This window comes from Artibeus jamaicensis, unplaced genomic scaffold (assembly GCF_021234435.1).
Source record: "Artibeus jamaicensis isolate MK-2021 breed Jamaican fruit bat unplaced genomic scaffold, CSHL_Jam_final scaffold_1019, whole genome shotgun sequence".
Taxonomy (NCBI): Eukaryota; Metazoa; Chordata; class Mammalia; order Chiroptera; family Phyllostomidae; genus Artibeus; species Artibeus jamaicensis.
In genome coordinates this window covers 4,677,119-4,697,335 of record NW_026522025.1, presented here as the reverse complement: position 1 = coordinate 4,697,335, position 20,217 = coordinate 4,677,119, and the positions used below count along the sequence as shown (strand labels likewise).

At 42.5% G+C, this 20,217-nt stretch overlaps 1 protein-coding gene across 5 annotated transcripts in view; it reads right to left on the bottom strand.

The window, feature by feature from the left end:
• Positions 1–560: 560 nt before the first annotated feature.
• TCEANC2 (transcription elongation factor A N-terminal and central domain containing 2) overlaps positions 561–20,217 on the bottom strand; it is a 32,850-nt gene continuing 13,193 nt past the window's right edge. For all 5 annotated transcript variants that reach the window (XM_037161670.2, XM_037161661.2, XM_037161657.2 and 2 more), the window contains 2 exons: positions 8,463–8,656; positions 561–1,576 (listed from right to left, as the gene is read on the bottom strand). In XM_037161670.2, the coding sequence (XP_037017565.1) occupies positions 1,388–1,576; positions 8,463–8,656 (383 nt within the window). In that variant the 3' untranslated portion in view covers positions 561–1,387. The remainder of the gene's footprint in view (positions 1,577–8,462; positions 8,657–20,217) is intronic.

Sequence of the window (20,217 nt, the reverse complement as noted above, 5' to 3'; positions counted from 1 at the left end):
GAGGTACTTAATTACTATTTCCAGTACTTCCTACCAGTGGAAAACTGAACAAGATGCTTCTGCTTGGTGAGCCTCGAAGTCTCGTCTACAATTCCACAGTAGAAGTACTGTGGTACTACGCATCCACAGTACCTCGTGGAGTGGGCGCTCACTAAATGGTTGCTGAATAAATGAAGAAACCTAAAAAAACTGAAACAATACCTATTAACAGAACAGATGAGAGGACTAAACAGGATTAAAAAAAACTGTAAAATCAATGTAAATGCTAGTGAATTATCTGGCACTCGGGAGGTAGACAGTGTTAATAGTGCCTTCCTTTCTGCCCTTGCTTTTTAACCCATCATCTTTTTTTTATTATAAACCTCCCCTGTTTTATTAGCTCTGCCTTTTCAGATTACAAACATATACCAGTCTCCCCTAACCTCACAAACTTTCCTTGGATCTTGCTATCTCAGATTCTCATCCAATCATTCTTCACTTTCACCAACTATACTTTTTCTCAACACAGAGCCCTTTTCAATGAGCAAGCCATATCTTTTATTTTAGGAAAAAGTCCCAGTTTATTATTACTTAAAAAAAAAGGCAAATATCATTTACATAATTGTTCAAGCAGAACTATATAGAGACATTTCATTTTAAAAAATATATATGTATGTAATATTTCTACTCCAGTAATTCATTTTAAGAGGAATTTCATTATGTATCTTCTACGGGGCCCTCGACCCAGAGAGTCAACGTATTCCAATAAACTCCAAGGTGTGGAGATGCTTCAGGTCCGTTCTTCATTAGGAGCCTCAGCATGGGCTCCGGAGACCCGCACAGAAGGGTTTCCGGGGGGAGCCGAGACGTTCAGATAAGCGAGTTCTGGAACGAAGGGGTAGCTGGCTGGCTGCGGCAGGCTCACCCCTGGGGTAGAGCGGAGAGAACAGACAGGGGAGTTCTGAGAGGCACCAGAGCTGTCTAAACTCGGGGGGACGGGACCAAGTGAGCGGCAGCAGTAATTGAGTTTCAGTTACCTGCAGGGTGGCGAAATAAAGCAGGAACTTCATCTGCCTGACGTGGGGGAAGTTTAGAGGTGTCCTTGGCATATTCACAGTGAAATCCGTCACCTTTTGCTGTGTTGGGTGATGGCAACCATACGGCACCGGCTTCCTAGTGACAGCCGGCGCACATCCTGTGGGGCAGCACCGGCGCACGACAGCTAATGAAGCGTTTCCCGCAGGCCCGTCTCCCAGGGCTGCCTGCATCCTCTGTCTGAAGGAATGGCACCATGGGAAAATTTAGCACAGCCAGCATCAGCCATCACCCGAACTCAAAGGAGTCTTTGAATGGCAGAGAGGGGCCCGTTCTCTTTTCTGCCGAGCCCAGGGTTAGAACCGTCCTCGGGTCATTTTCTGTGGGTCTGTACAAACGTGCCGACTGGCAGCGTGCCGTCCTTCACCTGGGCCCGGATTTCAGCTCGGTGCTTTAATGTGAAGACCAGGGCTCTCACCGTCCGCCTGTACGGCCCATTAATGAGGCGGGAGCAGAGATGAAACGTTTCCCGCTCAATATTTTCAACCAGTAGGTGATCCATCTAAAAAACAGCAAAATTATCAAATTAGGGCCTTGCATTGCATACGGATTAAAAAACAAGAGAGGCTGGAACACTCTGCTCAGAGGCTTCCATTAATCAACTGAAATTCAAGGACATCTACTTCCTGTCACAAGAGAAACAGGAAGAGCAAATTAATTCCACCCTGGCAATTAAGGAACAAGGCCATGTGCTTTGTGACAGGGACCTCATTCACAACCCCTGCCGGGTGGTAATATTTGCCATTATAACAGGAAACTGGCCTGAACTAAGCAACGGGTACTGGGCCCTGTACTTTACCGACCAGGAAACGAAGACCAAGGGCAATAAATCAGTGTAACAGTTTATACTTTCTGGGGGGAGTTTGTTTTAAAAGTGCCTTTTAACCCCTTACTGCATTTCACAAGCACTGGATCTGAATCCTAGTATGTGCAGAGCAGTTTGTAAATCACTTCTCACATTTAATGCTCACAACTCCTATTATCTCATTTTACAGACGAGGAAGTGGGTTCAAAGGTAAAAAGTTCAAGGGCTTACAACCACTAAGAGGCAGAGCTGGGACTCTGACCCGGAGCCCCAACTCCAAAGTTCACGCTTCTTCCTTTTCACCATACTAACTGCCTCCTCAACATCCTGAGAGACCAGTCGAGTTCGGAGAGACGTTGTGGGGTCAGCTGAGCAGAGCAGGCCTAGGGGGTGTGACCTGTAGCAATTCTGGCGTGGTCTGGCTCGGGCCCAAGTCCTCCTAAGGCCACAGACGTAATTAAAGTAGGACAGGTCTGGAACTTTGTCCACGCGGCCTGGATCCGGGTGAGGTTGCGCTGCTGGTCAGAGAGCCCTGCTGGTCAGGGAGCCCCTCCACCCTAGCTTTCTTTGCAGGCTCACCCCCCACTATTTCCTCCCTCATCAGTCCCCAGCAGGCCCAGCATGAGCCCACTAAGCTGCTTTCACACACACCTCTATGCCTCCGCACAGTATGTGCTCCCTCAGCAAGGTACACTTCGCCTAGGAAACACATTCCCATTTGTATGTCGAAACTCAGCTAAAAAGTAAAATGCAACCACCCCAAAACCCCCAACAAATAAGCCAACCAAAACACAAAACAACAAAAGCAAACGCTAGCTCAGAGTTCTGACGGTTCTGCTTTGGGCCACCACGTCTGGAGCACCCTTCAGTCATTACCGAATGTATTACATGATCCATCTTTGGTTTGTCTCCCCTGAGACTGAGATCCTTGAACACAGGACACAAATGTCTCTCACTTCCTTTTTTCCCTTCATTCAAATATTTATTCAGCACAGACTATGTGCCAGGCTCTGTGCTTGGGGAGGGAGAAAAAGCAGTGACTAAGGCTGGCGCAGTCTTTGACTCCATGGAGGGCACGGTCCAGTAAGAAACAGGTAAGGAACTGGGGCTGTGAGAGTACTGAATGCTGGGAAAGAGGCCGGACATGCGTGTGGGGACGCGGGGGTACAGCAGAGGGACCCAAGCCAGGAGGGCAGGACCTGGCTGGGTAAAGTGAGCATCTGCTTGGTGATAAATTCACTGACCAGTACGTATATCTTCTGTGCACTTTTGCTATGTATATATTGCACTCTTGCTTAAAATGAAAAGTTTAAGAATAAAATGCACCAAAAGTAAAAAGGATCACCTGACATTTAAAAATATCCTAATATAAGGAACAGACAGACCAAAACGAATAGAGAAAAGGAATTTGGAAGAAATAAGGACCAAGCAGGGAGTAGAACAGAACTGAGAAAGAAAGAGACAGAGGATGAACGCCCAGGCCCAGACATCTGCCTAAGTACAGCAGACAGAAGACGTTCAGGGAAGTGTGTGGTCCCGATGACTGACCACCTAGGCTGTGCTGGAGTGAGTGGACTCGGCGCCGTGGCTGTCCAGAACCCAGGCTCCTCAAGCTTTTCATGGCCTCCTGGGTGGGCACTGACCTAGCCCCTGGCCTGAGGCGGCCCTGGTAGCAGATTACTGCGGGAGGCCGGGAGGGTGGCTGGCTGGCTGCCCAGCACCCGTCCAGAAACACATGCCAGAGAGGCTCCTCAGTCCAGTGTGAGGATGGCTGGTCCCTGTTCAGAGATTCACTCAGTTTAACAGTCAAGAAAAAAGTGTTTTTAAAAAATTTTTTTAAGGGGAGCGGCTGTTTGGGGGGAAAAGAGTATATATACATGTATTTGAAAAACAGGTTGTGGCCATTCCATCAAATTGTACTATATATATAAAATAAAAAAAGAACTTGTAGGGTACCCTGGAATTTACCGAACTGGATACTCATACATTATTTCACTTAGCAAATAGTCACTGAGTTGCTAGGCTGAGTCTGGCTTGATCTGGGGAGTGCGGAGACTGGCCAAAAGAGACCCACCCTGACCCTCCAGGACCTCACAGCCCAGGAAGGAGACGGCATGTACACAGACAGCTGTGGGGTAGTGTAGAGGTGTTCTACCCACCATGTGGCGGGAACAGGGAACAAGCATCGAACAATTCTCCTGTCTTCTTATTACATGAAGGCCAATCAGAATGAAGAAATGAAGAAAAAACACCAGTGATATTAAAATGTAAATTTTATGGGAAAATGACTCATCACGTACCTTTGTGTATAGCAAGTTCACTGCACAAAGTGAAGAATGCCTATCTTATAACTGCCTTTGGATAACCCGCACCCCCCGCCAAGTTACTGAGTCCTTTCTAATGTGTCCTAACCTGGAGACTAGGTAAAGCCCGTGGGGACTTATCTAAAGGACCAGTTTCACTGAAACCTCAAGAAAAAAGGGGTTTTGCTGTGCAATGCAACTGTAGGAATGGGGATAGGAATGCCGTTAAAAAACATACAGATTTATTTAGGGACCACATGCCTTCTCGGTCTCTGATGATCTGCCTGCACTCTTCATCCTCACAGGTCTTTGCTCTTCTCCGTGTGCTTTAGTACCAATTCTAACTGCCACAGTCTCTCCCCATATTCTACACATCTCTACCTACAGCTTCTGCTTCCTCATCACTCCAACATCCTTTCTGTTTCAACACTCCTACTGTTGTTTTCTTAGTATTTCCTAGTTCATATTTCTCAGAGACAGAATTTGATTTGCCTTCCCTATCTATTTGTACCCGTGAGTTACTCAGTTGTCCAATCCTGGACGAACTGGCTATCACTGGGAGAAGATCTAAAACATGACCACCTAGAGCTGTCTTCATCGAGGATTCTGGCCTCAGTGGGAAATGGTGCTACAATCAATTAGTGATGTCTACCACATCTGTTAGCCCTTTAGAAAAAGGGAACAAGGCCTTCTTCACATGCGTGCCTTAAGTGCAGAGCTTCTACATTATACTGTAACTATCTCTCAGAAGACTGTGAGAGCCTCTCTAGGGATGGGACTGTGTTGGATCCCTTTCTAAATCCCCCATGCCCAGCACAGGTACTAGCAGATGCTAAGAGCTCAGTAAATACTTGTTAAATGAATGTCCTTTTCCCCCTAGGTAACCTCCCTCTGTTCCTACTCTTTGAAATACATCCTATACATAGTAGATAAAAAATATAATGCGAAATATAATGCTTCTACTTTATATGTGTTTCTAGTTAGCAAAATCCTACCCCTCCTGCAAAGGCCAGTTCAATTGCCATCTCTTCTGTAAAACCTTCCCAGGGTCCCCCATCAGATTTCACCTTCTGTCCTTTGTGTGTCTACACCACTTGCTAGTACCACTATTTCAGATCTATTTCATCTTGCCCTGTATTAGTCATTTACAGGCTGTCAGCCAGGAGACAGGAAGCTTTCTTAAGATAGGGAGTGCAACGCACTTCTGTTTGCTTTCTCCCCTGGCACCAGTAGTAGTAGTACTAAACATTTGTTGAGTTGAATGTCCACTGGAAGCAAACTTTGTGTGGGTTTTAGCATAGGATGATTGGATTTGTACATATCTAACCACACTCCTTTCTGACCACTTAAATACATTTATAAAAGAGCTGGTCCAAACCAGAGGTGCAGCCTGAAGCCATTAAACAAAGAAAAAACTAACAGTTCCATATGGGGACGTACCCCTGACCTGGATCTCATTAGCACCATCTGACAACCAACTGGGCCAACCAGCCAGCGTTTCATAACTCTTAATGATACAGGCTCACTTTGAGAATCGGGTTCATTTTTTTTTAATGACATAATAGGAAAATGATCACAGGCCATGAGGTAGGGAGGAGAGTGGATAATGAGGAAGGGGAAGTAAGAGAATGACACCACAGGGAATGTTCATACGAGGAAAGATCTAAAAGACAGAGCAGAACAAAGAAGATCCGAAAGGGAGAAAGTAAAGGGGAATGGAGCCAGGGTCTCAACAACAGAGTGTTCATTCATCTGTTCCATTACTCCAAGAACAAGGAAACAATCCATGAATTTGGAAAGCAAGATCTATATAGTAATAAAGAGACAACTTGGCTGTGTGTGTATGCTCACCTGTGGTTTTCACTAGTAAAGAATATGACCAAAACAAAAAGCATGAAAATAATTTTTCCGCAAAAAGGTAATGAGTAGATCTACAAAAACACGTCAGGATCAGATTGTAAAGGCTGTTTAGTCATTGGGCCAGTAACTTACCAATGACTCACTACTGCCTGATGAAGTACATTTGCTGAGATCGGATCTCTGATTTGAATGCACTCAACGTTGGTTATTGTCAAAGACTAGATACTGACTGGGTTAGATGGCTCATTGATTTATCCTAACATGGAACTGTTTCAGATAACAGGTGCTAGGAGTTAACTTTTCTGGAAAAGTGTTTATAATTCTTTATCAAACTGATAAAATTACTATCCATACTGTTTTATGCAACAAAAACAGATTTGATATGTATGTTTTTTTGGCCAAGGAAGAGAATAAGATGCATACTTTTAATTTTTAAAATTCACTCTTTGGGAACAAAACCACTCAACTGTGCTTAATCTGGCATTTTTTCCAATCACATTGGAAAGCACTGACGAATGTATCACTTTTTTAACTTTGCTTTGTAACACTTGAGTGCTTACCACTTGATGTGCCATTTAAAGGATAATTAATGGATAAACTAAAAGGATAATTATTATGGAGTTTAATATAGCAGGCAAACTGCTCATTAATCCTTACAAGCATTGCTTCGTTATTATCATTTACTTAAAAAGATACCACAGGGAACTGGTATTTACCAGCACATTAACTACACATTATATACCCACACTCTATGTTTCTGTAATCATTTTCGTTTATTTAAAAAATAAACTTTAAAATATCAAATAGCCAGTCTTGTTGGCTAATCAATATTCTGGAAAATTAGATTTATAATCTTCATATTTTTCTTTCTTCCAAGGATTTAATTTTCATATTAAAGTTTTCTTTAGGAAAATGTAAGCCAACTTAACAGCACAGCAATTCGCTGAACTATCAAATAACATTAAAAATTATAAAAATGAAAAAATAAACATATATAGAAAATGATATACAAAATGACACTAACTGATATTGATCAAGATTAAAAACAGTACAAATGTAAATAACTGTCAATTTTCTGCCATGTTATTTAAATAATCAATAAAACTATCTTATGGAACAGTTACCATATAATTGGCTCTTAATAGTGGGATAATCATAACTTTATAGCATTCATTTAAAAAGCTCTAATAATTTACCAAACAGAAAATGCACCAAAATGTTAACACAATTATGTCTGGGTTGGTAAGTTCAATGCTGACCTCATTTTTCTTTCTATATTTTCCCCATTTTCTATCATAAGTTTGTATTAAAAACCCAAAACTTTATTTTAAAAAAGTAAATAATATACCAGAAGTCTATTCACCTTTCTTTTGTGGATGCATAATTAAATAGAAAGGTTAAAATGTTTTCAGATAATGTAGTAACAGATCTAGCACTTTTTAAAAAATATTTTATTTATTTATTTTTCAAGAGAGAGGGGAAGGGAAGGAGAAAGAGTGGGAGAGAAACATCAATGTATGGTTGCCTCTCATGCATCCCCTGCTGGGAACTGGCCTGCAACCCAGGCATGTGCCCTCACTGGGAATCGAACCTCGATACTCTGGTTCACAGGCCCGCGCTCAATCCACTGAGCTATGCCAGCCAGGGCAGATCTAGCATTTTAATCAGACTTCCGAATTGCTTCTTTCATTAAAAGAATATTAAATTATTCTTAAGGGAACTTTAATAGGGATACCCCAAGAAAAACAAAAATGTAGATGTTATATGTCTGATTTTTCCAGAGTATAAACTGACCTATAAGATTTGTTTAATGATGGTGTTTCATATTATTGTTAGTGAGCAAAAATCCTTCCAGTATTGCATCTTAAACCACTAATGTCAGCTGAACTGTTGACTATGAAGATGATAGGAATTATGTCTAGCCAATTGATTATATGTTTTAGAACCAAAGGTATGAATGTGGAGAAAAGTTATTTATTTTGCCATTAGTATTCTGTAACAGAGTCCACTCCAGAATTTTTGCTTCAGTGGGAAGGGAAAGGATTTTAAACGGAAGGAGCCAACCTTCACTAAGTGACTTCTAATCACCAGGCACTGTATTATTCTTTTGTATAAATGGATCATTTGCTCTTTCCAATGACCTTAGATGGTAGGAATAATAATAATTTTACAGATACAAAAATCAAGTCTCAGAAGTGTTAAGGGATTTGCCTAAAGTGCCACAGCTTGAGCCCGGGTTTTAGTCCAGGTTTTGCCAGTTCCTTTCTACAATGCTGTCTCCCAGAATGATTACAAATCCAGACCCTTAAAGAAAAAAAACAAAATAGATCCTCAGCATTGCGACTATGAAGGTTCATCATGAAAATGTGAGGCTCATTTAACCAAGATCTCCTAGTAATCCCATTCCAACCAGACATTACCTCCAATTCCAATGCTTCTGAGAGCAATTTCTGGGCATTTTTCCTAAATGTCTCAGTTTTGGAATCACTCCGGACTTCGATAGAAGGTCTATCCGCGTATTTCTCAATGAAAGTTCTCCACTCAGTGTAAACTTCTCTGGCAAGACAAGCCACTTCTGGGTCTGAGTGTTGACGTATCTTGTTCACAGTATGACCTGGAAGGAGAGAAGGGAAACCAAAGGAAAGGTTGTTTTGTCTTCTGAAAAGTACAGGACTAGATGAACTGAAGTGTCTATGACACTTAGAAAGTAATACACACACCTAAAAATTCTGAGGCTCTTGGGCAAATGAAAACCATTTCTCAAAAATGAAGATTACAAGATAATCACTGGACTAGTCAATGTAGTAAGTCATAAAACAGAAACAATCAACAGATACTTAAAACCGAACAACTAAGGTACCAACTCCTCAATCTAAAAATTGCAATAAAAGAAAATGAATTAAGCATTTTTCTTATCTTTTTTGGTACATATTGTATTTCAGAAAACCAAATAGCTCTAGTTACTGAGGGCATGTTCTTTGTTCAGCTAATAAATGTGAAAAGATTGACATTAAAAAGAATTGTTGCCCATAATGAAATAATTCCTGAAGGTGATAATCCTCAGTAGATGAGCTCATTTGATGAAAGACTGATGGGGAAATTTATAATGGCGCTGTCATATCTGAACCACTGATCAATCAGCATCCCCAAGAGTGGGACTGTCACAGAGGTAGCAATGCACAGCCCTACCTATGAAGTATTCTTGTACCATCCTCCCCTCAAAAAGATGAACTAGAATCCAATGAGTCATTCAAAGCTGACTTCTAGTTTATAGAAAATATGAGAGGCAGTCGGATAAATTATATAGTATGAGGTAACACACAGATCCAAAATGTGGCACATTCTACAGAACAACAGACCTGGCTTCTATAACAGTAAATGGCATTTTTAAAAAAGGGGGGTAAATTGGTGCCATAGCTCAGGGCCTAGAGCACTGGCTTTGTGAAAAAGGGGGTAAGGTCATGGACTGCTACAGATGAAGAGTCTCTTGAGTCCAAACTATCATGTGTGATGTTCGGAACCCCTCAAGGCCATCTTCCACAGGAGGCAGAAGTGCCTTCCTTTATTTAACTTTATTATTTTCTCTTTAGGGATTTCTTTTCCCAAAACATAAACCTGACCATTTCACTGTTCCACTTAAATCTTTCCATTCTATATCCAAATTCACAGCTTGTCACACAAGTCCCTTCAATCATGTGCCACCCTCCCACCCACTTTCTAGCTTCATTTCCAGCTATCACACTGTCATCCTATATTGAAGCTACTTGCAACTCCAAAACACTCCAGTATTTTGAAAGTCTCTACTTTTGAACATATACTCTGATAAACATTCTGTCTGCCTGGAATACTCTTTCTTCCCATTTCATCTGGTTAACTTCCCTTCTGTCTTTAAGACACAGTACAGGAGTCCCTTCTTCTAGGAAGTCTTCCTTAGTACCCCCAGTCTTGGTTGTTACACCTCCTCTGGGCTTCCTTAGCACCTCAGACTTTGTTTATCACAATAACTATTACAATTAGTTGCAACTAGATCAGTTATCTCTCTTGTTCACCAAAGTGGGCTCCTTGAGGGTAGGAGCTGTGACGTGTGCACCTGTCTGCATCTCTAGCAGACAGCACAGTGGGGGGGAGTTGTTGTGGAATGAAGGGCCCGTATGAAGAATAACTTATTTTTACTAAAATATACAAGGGGGAAAATACCATATTATATAAAGAAAATTAGTAAAGTCATGCCAATATATTGAAGTTAATATAATCTCAATAAAAAATCTTAATAGGCTGTTTTTATTAGAATACAACCTATCTTACTAGACTTATTATAGAAATATAAATGGGTAAATATATAAAATATTATTTTGAAAAAAGAAATTATCAGGTATAAGTAGCTTTATAAAATATGAGAATATATTATAAGCAACAATAATTAAAATTATATGGACTAGCACCAAAAAAAAAAAGACCTACTAAATTAAAAAGTTCAGGAATAGACCTTATTATACACAAGAATTTAATATATAATAAAAAGAATCATCACTGAACAAAGGGAAGCAGAAAAAGGCTTTAAATTCGGGGGAGTGGTCAGAAACACTTAGGAAGTTCATTAGCCAACTGTGCAGGCCAACACCCAATGACTCCTTCACTCTCCACGCATCTGCGGAAGGCCCGCTCTTACACCGGGCACTCGTCACACAGGGCCGAGTGAGAAAACGTACCTGCTTTTACGGTTCTGTGACAAGCATCCCGCAGATGAAAAAGAATGTAATTCTGAAGGGAAAATGAGAGTCTTTAACTTCTCAATCTAGGCAATTATCTACCTAGAAATGGTACCTGGCCTTTCTACTGCCCAGAGAAAGGGATATACCAGTGCCCCTCACCGGGAGAGGGGAGAGGAGTGTCTCGAGGTGCTTCCTGGACTGGATGGCAACACTTAGGTGCTTCCGAAACACACGCATCACTTAAAAGCTGGTCACTACTCAACATCTCCTTTCTGAGTAGAGGTCTCCATATCCTTGAGATTATTCATTCAGCAGAGAAATTTTTGTTGGTCACTGTTATGGATGCTAAAATAAAAAGATAAATGAGACACTGGAGGACCTCAAGAGCTAAGGCCAGGCCATTTTAATACCTTAGTACTAAACACCTACTTTATGCCTGGTCCCGAGGGTACGGAGAGGAAAAAGACACAGTCCCTGGAATTTAACCTACTCTCACCCTGCCAAGGTGTGCAAAGAAGATTTACGTTAAAAAAAATTCATTCGGGTACTGTGTGTGGCAGTGAAAAGCTAAAAATAACTTACAAGCTCACCATTAAGAGTTCAATTTGTTAAGTAAATTATAGTCCATTCAAACAATAAATATTTTGCAGCCATTAAAGACTAGAATTATTCAATATGGAAAGGTGATTATTCAGTTAAGTGGAAAAAGAAAACAGATTCTCAGAAGAGCAGACACAGTATGAGCCAATATTTATTTATTACATAATTTATAACAGAAATTACATTTATGTAATAAACACATGTGTTTATACGCAGAGGAAAAGGTCTAAAAGAATTTATAATGAAATTGTCATGGTGTCCTCTGGGAAGTGGGACCGTGAGTGTGCGTCTGCGCAGCCCAGCTCGCGGCCTATGGCTGGGCTCACCTGTGAGCAGCTCTGGCAGCGCCAGCTGTGCTGCAACAAGCGCTCCACCCACTCGGGCTTCTCGGGAATACAGATTCTTCTCCCTGTGTGGTCCCTATCTTATCTTTTTCTCTCCCCATAAAGGGCACTGCTGACCCAGCTTTACATATGAGAGCTGAAGACGTGGATGTTTTCAAACAGAATCCTCTACTTGTTGAACCAGTGGCCCTCACCATCTTGATGTCACTCGATCCTTCGACAGCATCTGACACGCTGCCTTCTTCCTTCTGACATCTTCTCTTCTATGGCTTGTTCAGACACCACCTGTTACTGCTTTCCCTCTTCCTTTTCTATCTCTTCTGCTGGCTGCATATGCCTTGCTCAGCCTTTATCTGTGAAGCCCAGCTGGGGTGTTTTCCATGGCCTCCTCTCTTCCTCCGCCCGCCTTCCCTGAGTAATTCTACCTATTCCTGTGGTCCAACTACCACCTGCAGGCAGAGGACTACCACGCATGCATTTCCAGCCCAAAGGCTCACACTGAGCACAAGACCCAAACATCCAGTCCCCTACTGGACATCCCTACGTGCTTATTTTGCAAGCACCTCTATCTCAACATTTCCAAAATGGAAAATGAATTATTATCCCCCTCTTCCTGTATTTCTTATCACACAATGGCACCACCATTCACCCATCAAGTAAGGCTCCTTAGCATTTCTTGTACCTTTCCCTTTTCCTCTTCAGCTCCCTCTTCATCCTCACTGCTGTCCTGGTGCAGGTCCCCATCACCTCTCTATAGGCCAATTGCAATGATTTACTATTGCAATCTTTGTTCCCAGTCTGGCCTTCTCCAGTTTATTCTCTATCCCTAAGTGAAAAATAACCTTTTTAAAACACAATTTGATCACATCACTCCCTTACCAAAAACCCTTCAGTGACTCTCTCCACTGCCTTCGAATTAATTTTTAACTATAGCATTCGAGCTCTGGATGACCTGAACTTCTTTGGTCTTATGTCTTACCAGGTCACCCTCTTTCCTCCCTCCCCTCACACCCAGCCCTCCTGCCCCTTTATCTCCATGCACCACACTCTAGCCACTGACAGTAGCTTGCACATCCTCGTTTTGGTTCTGGCTCTCCGGGCTTCTCATTTTTGTGCCTTTGCTCACTGTTTCCTTCGCCTGGAATGTTTAAATGCTCATTCTCCCTTCTAAATCGCAAACATCCGGAGGGCAGAACACGCACCTTACTCCTAATAACAGCCCCAGCTCCCAGAATAGTGCCTAGCACAGAATAATCAACAAATGTTTGCTGGACTAAATCAAAGTTAAATTTAAAAATTTACATTTGGCTCTCAAATTGGTTTTGTACTAACATTTGAATGTGGATGCAGTTGATTGGGAAAATCACCAGATGTGAACAAAACAATGGAATGATATTGTGAAGAACCGAATCCAAAGGTGATGGGAAAATTAAAAGCTTGTAATTATTACCCATTGCTAATAATTCTTTTGCTTACTACTCCAGATTTTATATGAATTATTTAATTTTTATAACTAAACAATGAATTAAATACTATTTTTATATCTCTTTTTACAAGTGAGAAACTGCAGGTCAGCAAAGCAACATGCTCCAGGTCTCACAGTAAGAGTGGAAGCCAGGGTTTGAATGCAAGCGGCTTGACTCCAGGGCCTGCACACTTAACCCCTAGCACCCTGTATCTCTGTTAGGGACCAGAACGCAGGCAGTGCTCAATAAGGCTCTACTGAGATCACGTTGTTTACTTTCCTGGTATTCCCATATCAGAAGAGAACAGGCCGTGCGAAGTGGCCACAGGGCTTAAGGCTCCCGGCCCGCAGGGGGCAGCACACCCCACAGATAACTCTCACAGGACCTCCACCCAGACTGGTTCCCAGGCTCTACCAATACCAAGAAAACCACCCCAAGGACGGGGAGGCTGTACAGGAGCCCAAGGAGATGTAAGCTTTGTCAGCAAACAGGAGGAGTCTCCAAAAAAGAGTGACAGCAGGAAAGGCGGTCTGGGCAGGGAATGAAAAGAGAAGACGAGGTCTGGGGAACCCTCTTCTAGCAAAAACAAGGCAAAAATCATAAATTTTGGACCACAAAAGGAATTTCATGGTAACAGTAATGATGCCAGTTAACCACTGTGCTGAACACTTAACCTGTTTCATTCCCAGGACAACCCCATGAGGTCGGTGCTGCTGTGGTGCTCCATCTTACCGGTACAGAGCCCGAGGAACTTGCAAAGGACACGGCACGTAAGAAGCAGCACCAGGTTTCAAAGGTAGGCAGTTTGGCTCCAGAGTTCATGCTCTAACCCCACCAGGCTACTGCCTCTGGTGGTAACACACTTCCACCTTCATCTGATTCAGATGAAAAAAATGAGGACCCATGACCTTTCCCCAAGGTCACAAGTTGGTCAGTAGCTACATGAAGGAAGTTAATGATCTGAGAAAGTCATTATTTGCTCCATGAAGTTTATGTTTTAAAGCAAGCAGTGCCACTGGCTGATCTTATGATCTTTAGTCAAGTCCCCTGGGTTTAAGGGTAGGGGGCTTCTGCATCCCGGCACATGAAGCTAAATTCCCTGCAGGAAGCAATCTTTCACTCATTTAATAAACATTACCACATGCTAGATTATGTACCAGGCCCTGTGCTAGACATTGGGAGAGAACGCAGGTCTGCGTTGACCAAACTGTGGAACTGTTACATGTACTAAGACAGTACCGAAGGGTGAACTCCACGGAGGGTCAAGGGGCAGAGGAGTTAATTCAACTGGGAAAGGGGCCAGCAAATACCAGCAAAGAGGCAAATTCTCATCCTGGGTCTTGACAATGACTCGAGGAGACAGGACTCACAGAGGAAGTAGAGTGAACAGGATCTTGGAACCTGAAATAGCATGGCATCATTTGAGGGCTAATGGCAGGCAAAATAGTGGTCCCCAAAGACAGCCATGCCCCATTCCACAGAACCCGTGAATATGTGGAAAAGGGGACTTTGCAGATGTGATTAGGGTTAAGGACCCTGAGCCAGGGTGGACTAGCCTGGATTATCCACCAGCCTGGATTATTGGTGGGCCCAATCTAATCACACTCCTTAAAGGTAGAAGAGAGAAAAGGGTGAGTCAGAGATGAGGTGTGAGAAGAATTCAACCCTCCAGCTCTGAAGATGGAGGAAGGGAACCACAACCTAAGGAATACACGAGGCTTCTAGAAATTGGAGAAGGCAAGGAAACAGATTCTCCCTCGGAGTCTCCAGAAAGGAACGCAGCCCTGCCAACACCTTGATTTTAGCCCACTGAGACCCACACAGCCATCAGATAATAAATCTATGTTTTAAACCACTAATTTTATGGCAATTTGTTATGGCATTATACATAGAAAATGAATACAGAGCCTATGAGTAGTTCAGCATTGCCGATGAGGGAGGAATCTATGGCACAAGTTGAGACTAGAAGGACAAAGGTCCTTGCCATTAACTTCTCCCGTGACCTTGGGCAAGTCAAATCACATACCTGTCCATTCACCCACCCACTCACATCATTCACTCAAGTTGTTCATTCAACAAACATTTTTAGCTTCACAGAGATTATATTTCATCTGGATCTTGAAGGACAAGTAAAAGCTTGCCGTGGACAGAGGTGCATCTTTAGGTTTCAGGAGGTGGCATGATGTGGTATAAGAATATCTTACTTAGCTTTGTCACTTATTATGTGGTTTTCTGACCTGGACAAGTTACTTTAAACTCTCCAAGCCTCACTTTTCCCACTTGTAAAGAGGAGAAAAATAACAATTATCTTCCAGAGTTGTTATGTGGTTCAAATGAGGTCATAGTCGGGAAAGCACTAAGTGAGTACAGGTTTTCTTGTTGTTAATCAATCATAAATGAAAACAAGACATCTCTGAAATCAGATCACTATGATTGACATAAGACTTTTCCAAGATATTCACATATATAGCATTGCAAAGTGGGGCGTGCTTGCTCACCAGGTTGAGGGTGCAAGGCCTAATTCTACTGCCTCATTAGCCACCTACTTGATACCTTGTGCTCACTGGTGTCCTTGAAAATAAAGGTATCCAGTCCTGACTGGTGTGGCTCAGATGGTTGGGTGTCATCACTCAAAGCAAAATGTCGCCAGTTCTATTCCCAGTCAAGACACATGCCTGGGTTGTAGGTTTGGTCCTTGGTCGGGTTGCATATGAGAGGCAACTGATCAATGTTTCTCTCTCTCCCCCCAGTTTCCCTCTCTCTAAAAATAAATAAATAAAAATCTCTTTAAAAAAATTGTTAAGCCCTGGCTGGTGTGGCTCAGTGGATTGAGCACCAGCCTATGAACCAAAGGGTCGCCAGTTTGATTCTAAATCAGGACACATGCCTGGGTTGTGGGCCAGGTTCCGAGTTGGGGGGGCATGTGGGAGGCAACCGATTGATGTTTCTCTTCCTCTCTTTCTCTCTCCCTTCCCCTCTCTCTAAGAATAAATAAATAAAATCTTTAAAAAATTGTTAAAAAACAATAAAATAAAATAAGGTATCCACTCACAGAGACCCCATAAGTGCCAGGTCCAAAGGCTTTCGCCCAGCTGGCCGTCAACTTCCCAGACCACGTGAGAACCGCGAGGCCGCTCATTTCCCTTGCCTCTTAAAACACTCTCCTCCTTGGCCTTCATGTTCTAATACAGAAGTCCTGGCCCTCTTCTTCTCCCTCTAATTATACCCCCTCTGCCTTTTTACTAGCTCCTCTTCCTCTTCCCACGTCCCCACCATGAATCTTCCAAGTTCTACCCCTTAGCCCTTTAATCTTTTCTTTTACCCAGAGAATTCGTCCACTTAAGGTGATGTTAAGCAAATGACTTCCAAATATGTATTTTTAGTTTAAATCTCTCATGTGAGCTTCAGTCCCACATCGCCAATTAACAGCTAGACATTTCTACCTGCAAAATTCCAGTCAGAGCAAAATGCCAGGGGCATTGCTAACATGGGAATACTAGGAGAAACCTTGCATTGGAGGTGCACAAGAAAGGCCACAATTCTGCTTAAAAGCCATGAGTTTGAGCAGATGGCAGAACCCACAGAGATAGTCCACTAATACAGAGGCACATATGGTGAGGGTCCAGGGCACAGTGGCAGTCTGCTGCTAACCAAGAAAGAGCGCTGTCCCAAGAGGCCTGGGTTCTCGTTCTATCTCTGGTGCTAACTCACTATGTGGTCCTGGATAAGTCACTGCATCTCTCTGGGTCTGTTTCCTGCTTTATAAATTTAGGTAGCTAAATGGAGTTAAGAGTTATGAACCTGACATTTACAAAGTACAGAAACAGCAAAAATGATAAGATCTCAATAGTAAATGGGCAAGGAACATAAACAATTCATAAACAAAGAACAAAGTGCCAGTAAACACATGGAAAACAATTCATTCTCTGCAGCAAGTGAAAACAACCTATTTTAACCTATTAATTAGTAAGATTTTAAGAAAATGGCAGGAATATAAATTGAAACAACATTTCTAAAAATCTAAGATTCCAAGTGGAATCAGGACGGGAGATACACATCCAAGAACTGTCTGAATTAAGGCCTCTGTTAAGCTCAAGAGGGGACAGGCTCTCTGCAGAAACACTTTAAAGCAGCAGCAAGACTGAGGCTGAAGTTTTAGGGAAAAGCTCCCCATTAGGAAACAGAGGACAGGGACTGAAGAAAGAGAAAACAGGAGTCTAAAAAGCTACAAAGAGTCATGGAGCAAAATCTTATCTGAACTTGTCATTTTCATTCATTCGATGAATACATCTATATGCCACACTAACTCTGGAAATGCCACACTGCAGTGTGTCGCATGGTCCTGCTGGCCTAGGGTTACTGTTCAGTAAATAAAAAAATACAGAAGTAAAAATTAAATAAGTAATTACAAACTCAGGTAAGGGCTATGAAAGAAATAAACATTAAAAAAACAAACTGGTAACAAGTTCAGTGTCATTTATGTTGACAGTAAAAAGATTAATCCATGGTCTCAAATTCATGGTTCTGTTGGACTTGGATGGAATGAAATCACTTGTATCCTAGGAGAGAATAATAGTGTTTGTGGGCGGAGCCAGCATGGAAAGCATTCAATGAAGGAATGGGAGGTACAGAAACGGGAGTTGTGATTATTAATAATTTTTAAAGGAATCTGGCTACAAAGGGAAGAAGAAAAACAAAGTGTAAGAGATAGCAAAGATAAATTAAAGGGCAAGATTTGCGTCTGTCTGAAGGCAGAAGGGACCAGTGAAGAGGGTAAGAGTGGCAACAAAGCAGAGGCATCGTGGCCTCCTCTTCTCCAGTCCATCCTTGATAATAAGTCCAGTGCATTCTTCCTGATCAGGTCTTTCTACAAATCTGCAGTCAACAGGCTGGAATCTCTCCTATTTTAAAATGACAGCTTTCTTCAACCCCACAATCCCTTTCTGATATTACTTTTTTCTTTCAATTCCTGAAAGAATTATTCTCACAGTTTTATTTCTTTACCACCTTCTCATTCCTCAACCTTCTGCCCCGAACCCTGCCCCCTGACCTTACCAAAATCACTTATGATCTTAACTTGCAAAATCTAATGTATAATTTTTAGACTTCACATAGTGGACTCTTTGAGAACAACAAATGCCACCGACCTAGAAACACACCTTCCCATTTTGAGACAGCGTTCTCTCCTGTTCCCCTCGTCACACCTTCCCAGTCTCCTCCGGCAAGCCTCCTAAATACTGGTATGCTTCAGGACTTTGGATTTAGCTCTATGCTCTTCTTCATTTAAAACAAAATTTTTTAATCCTCACCCAAGGATATATTATTGATTCGAGGGACAGAGAGACACACTGATGTGAGAGAGAAACGCCGACTGGTTGCCTTCTAGATGTGCCCTAACCAGGGACAGAACTCGCAGCCTAGGTATGTGCCCTGACTAGAGCTCGAACATGCAACTCGTGGTGCATGAGCTGATGCTCCAACCAACGGAGCCACCCAGCCTGGGCTATGCTTTTCTTAAATACTCTTCCCGGGCAGGCTTGCCTATTTCCATTGCCTCAGTTTCTAACTATATGTTGACGATGACTCCCAAGTATATACTTAAGAGTCTCTCCTTAGCGTTAGCCTTGTACATCCAACATTCTCTTGGACATTTCCTCTTGGATGTCCCACGGTATGTCCAACACAGTAAGTCTAAAACTGAACTTATTGATCTCCCTGCCTCCAAACCTGCTGTTCCCCATCTTAATGAGTGGAGCTCCCATCCACCTACTTGCCCATAACAGAAATCTAGGCTTCAGCCTTCACTCCTTTATCTTCATTCTCAACATCCAATCTCTCTCTTGGTTCTTTGGGATTTTATTCCATGTATGTCTCTTGGTTCCAACTATACTTCTCCATCCCCATGACTACTACCCCATCCAGGCTACCTGCATTTCTCAACCAGATGTTTGAGTAGCTGCCTCACTGGGCTGCTTCTAGGTTTGCTTTTCTCCAATACTTCCTCCATATGGCAGCCAGATGATGTTTTTCTAAAATGCTAATGTGTGTATGTCACTCTTCCATTCAAAATCCAGTCCAATTCCAGTTAAGAACTACATCAACTACCTTTGGGGTTTCAGGGTTTATCACGGACTAAAGCTATCCTTTCACTGCAATACAACTAGAATCTAGATTTTTTAAAAAACCACCTCATTCCCTCTTTCAAAAATGTAAGCAGAGCCCTGGCTGGTGTGGCTTAGTGGATTGAGTGCCAGCCTGTGAACTAAAGGGTTGCTGGTTTGATTCCCAGTCAGGGCACATGCCTGGGTTGCAAGCCAGGTCCTGGGGGGCATGAGAGAGGCAACCGCGCATTGATGTTTCTCTCCCTCTCCCTTCCCCTCTCGAAAAGGAATGAAGGAAGGAAGGGAGGGAGGGAGGGAGGAAGGAAGGGAAAGAAAAGAGAAAGAAAAAGAAAGAAAAGAAAAGATAGAAAGGAGAGAGAGGAAGGAAGGAAGGAAGGAAGGAAGGAAGGAAGGAAGGAAGGAAGGAAGGAAGGGAGGGAGGGAGGGAGGAAGGAAGGGAAAGAAAAGAAAGAAAAGAGAGAGAAAGAAAAAGAAAGAAAGGAAAAGAAAGATAGAAAGAAAGGAGAGAGAGGAAGGAAGGAAGGAAGGAAGGAAGGAAGGAAGGAATAATGTGAGCAGAAGCTAAAGGGTTCAGCTCAGGGAGGGTGGGGTTAAACTAAGGACTGATGTAAATAGCCACACTGCTGAAATACTTAGTTCTGGGTCAGTGGTGAAGAGGGAGAGCTAATCCTGGGACTCTCATACTGACCTGGGATCCCTGAGACATGTGCTAAAGTATTCCAGGTCAGAGGTGAACCTTCACTATGGCTAGAAACAAAAAAAAGAAAAGAAGCTAATCCTCTCTAGAGGGCAGCTTCTCCAATTTAGTCCCACTCGATTCCCATAGATTAAAAGAAAATAATGTCTCACAATTAAAAATCAACAAACACCTGGGAGGGCAGCAGAACTAGTAAACAACAGATTTAAACTGCCAAGGACTACACATGTGAGA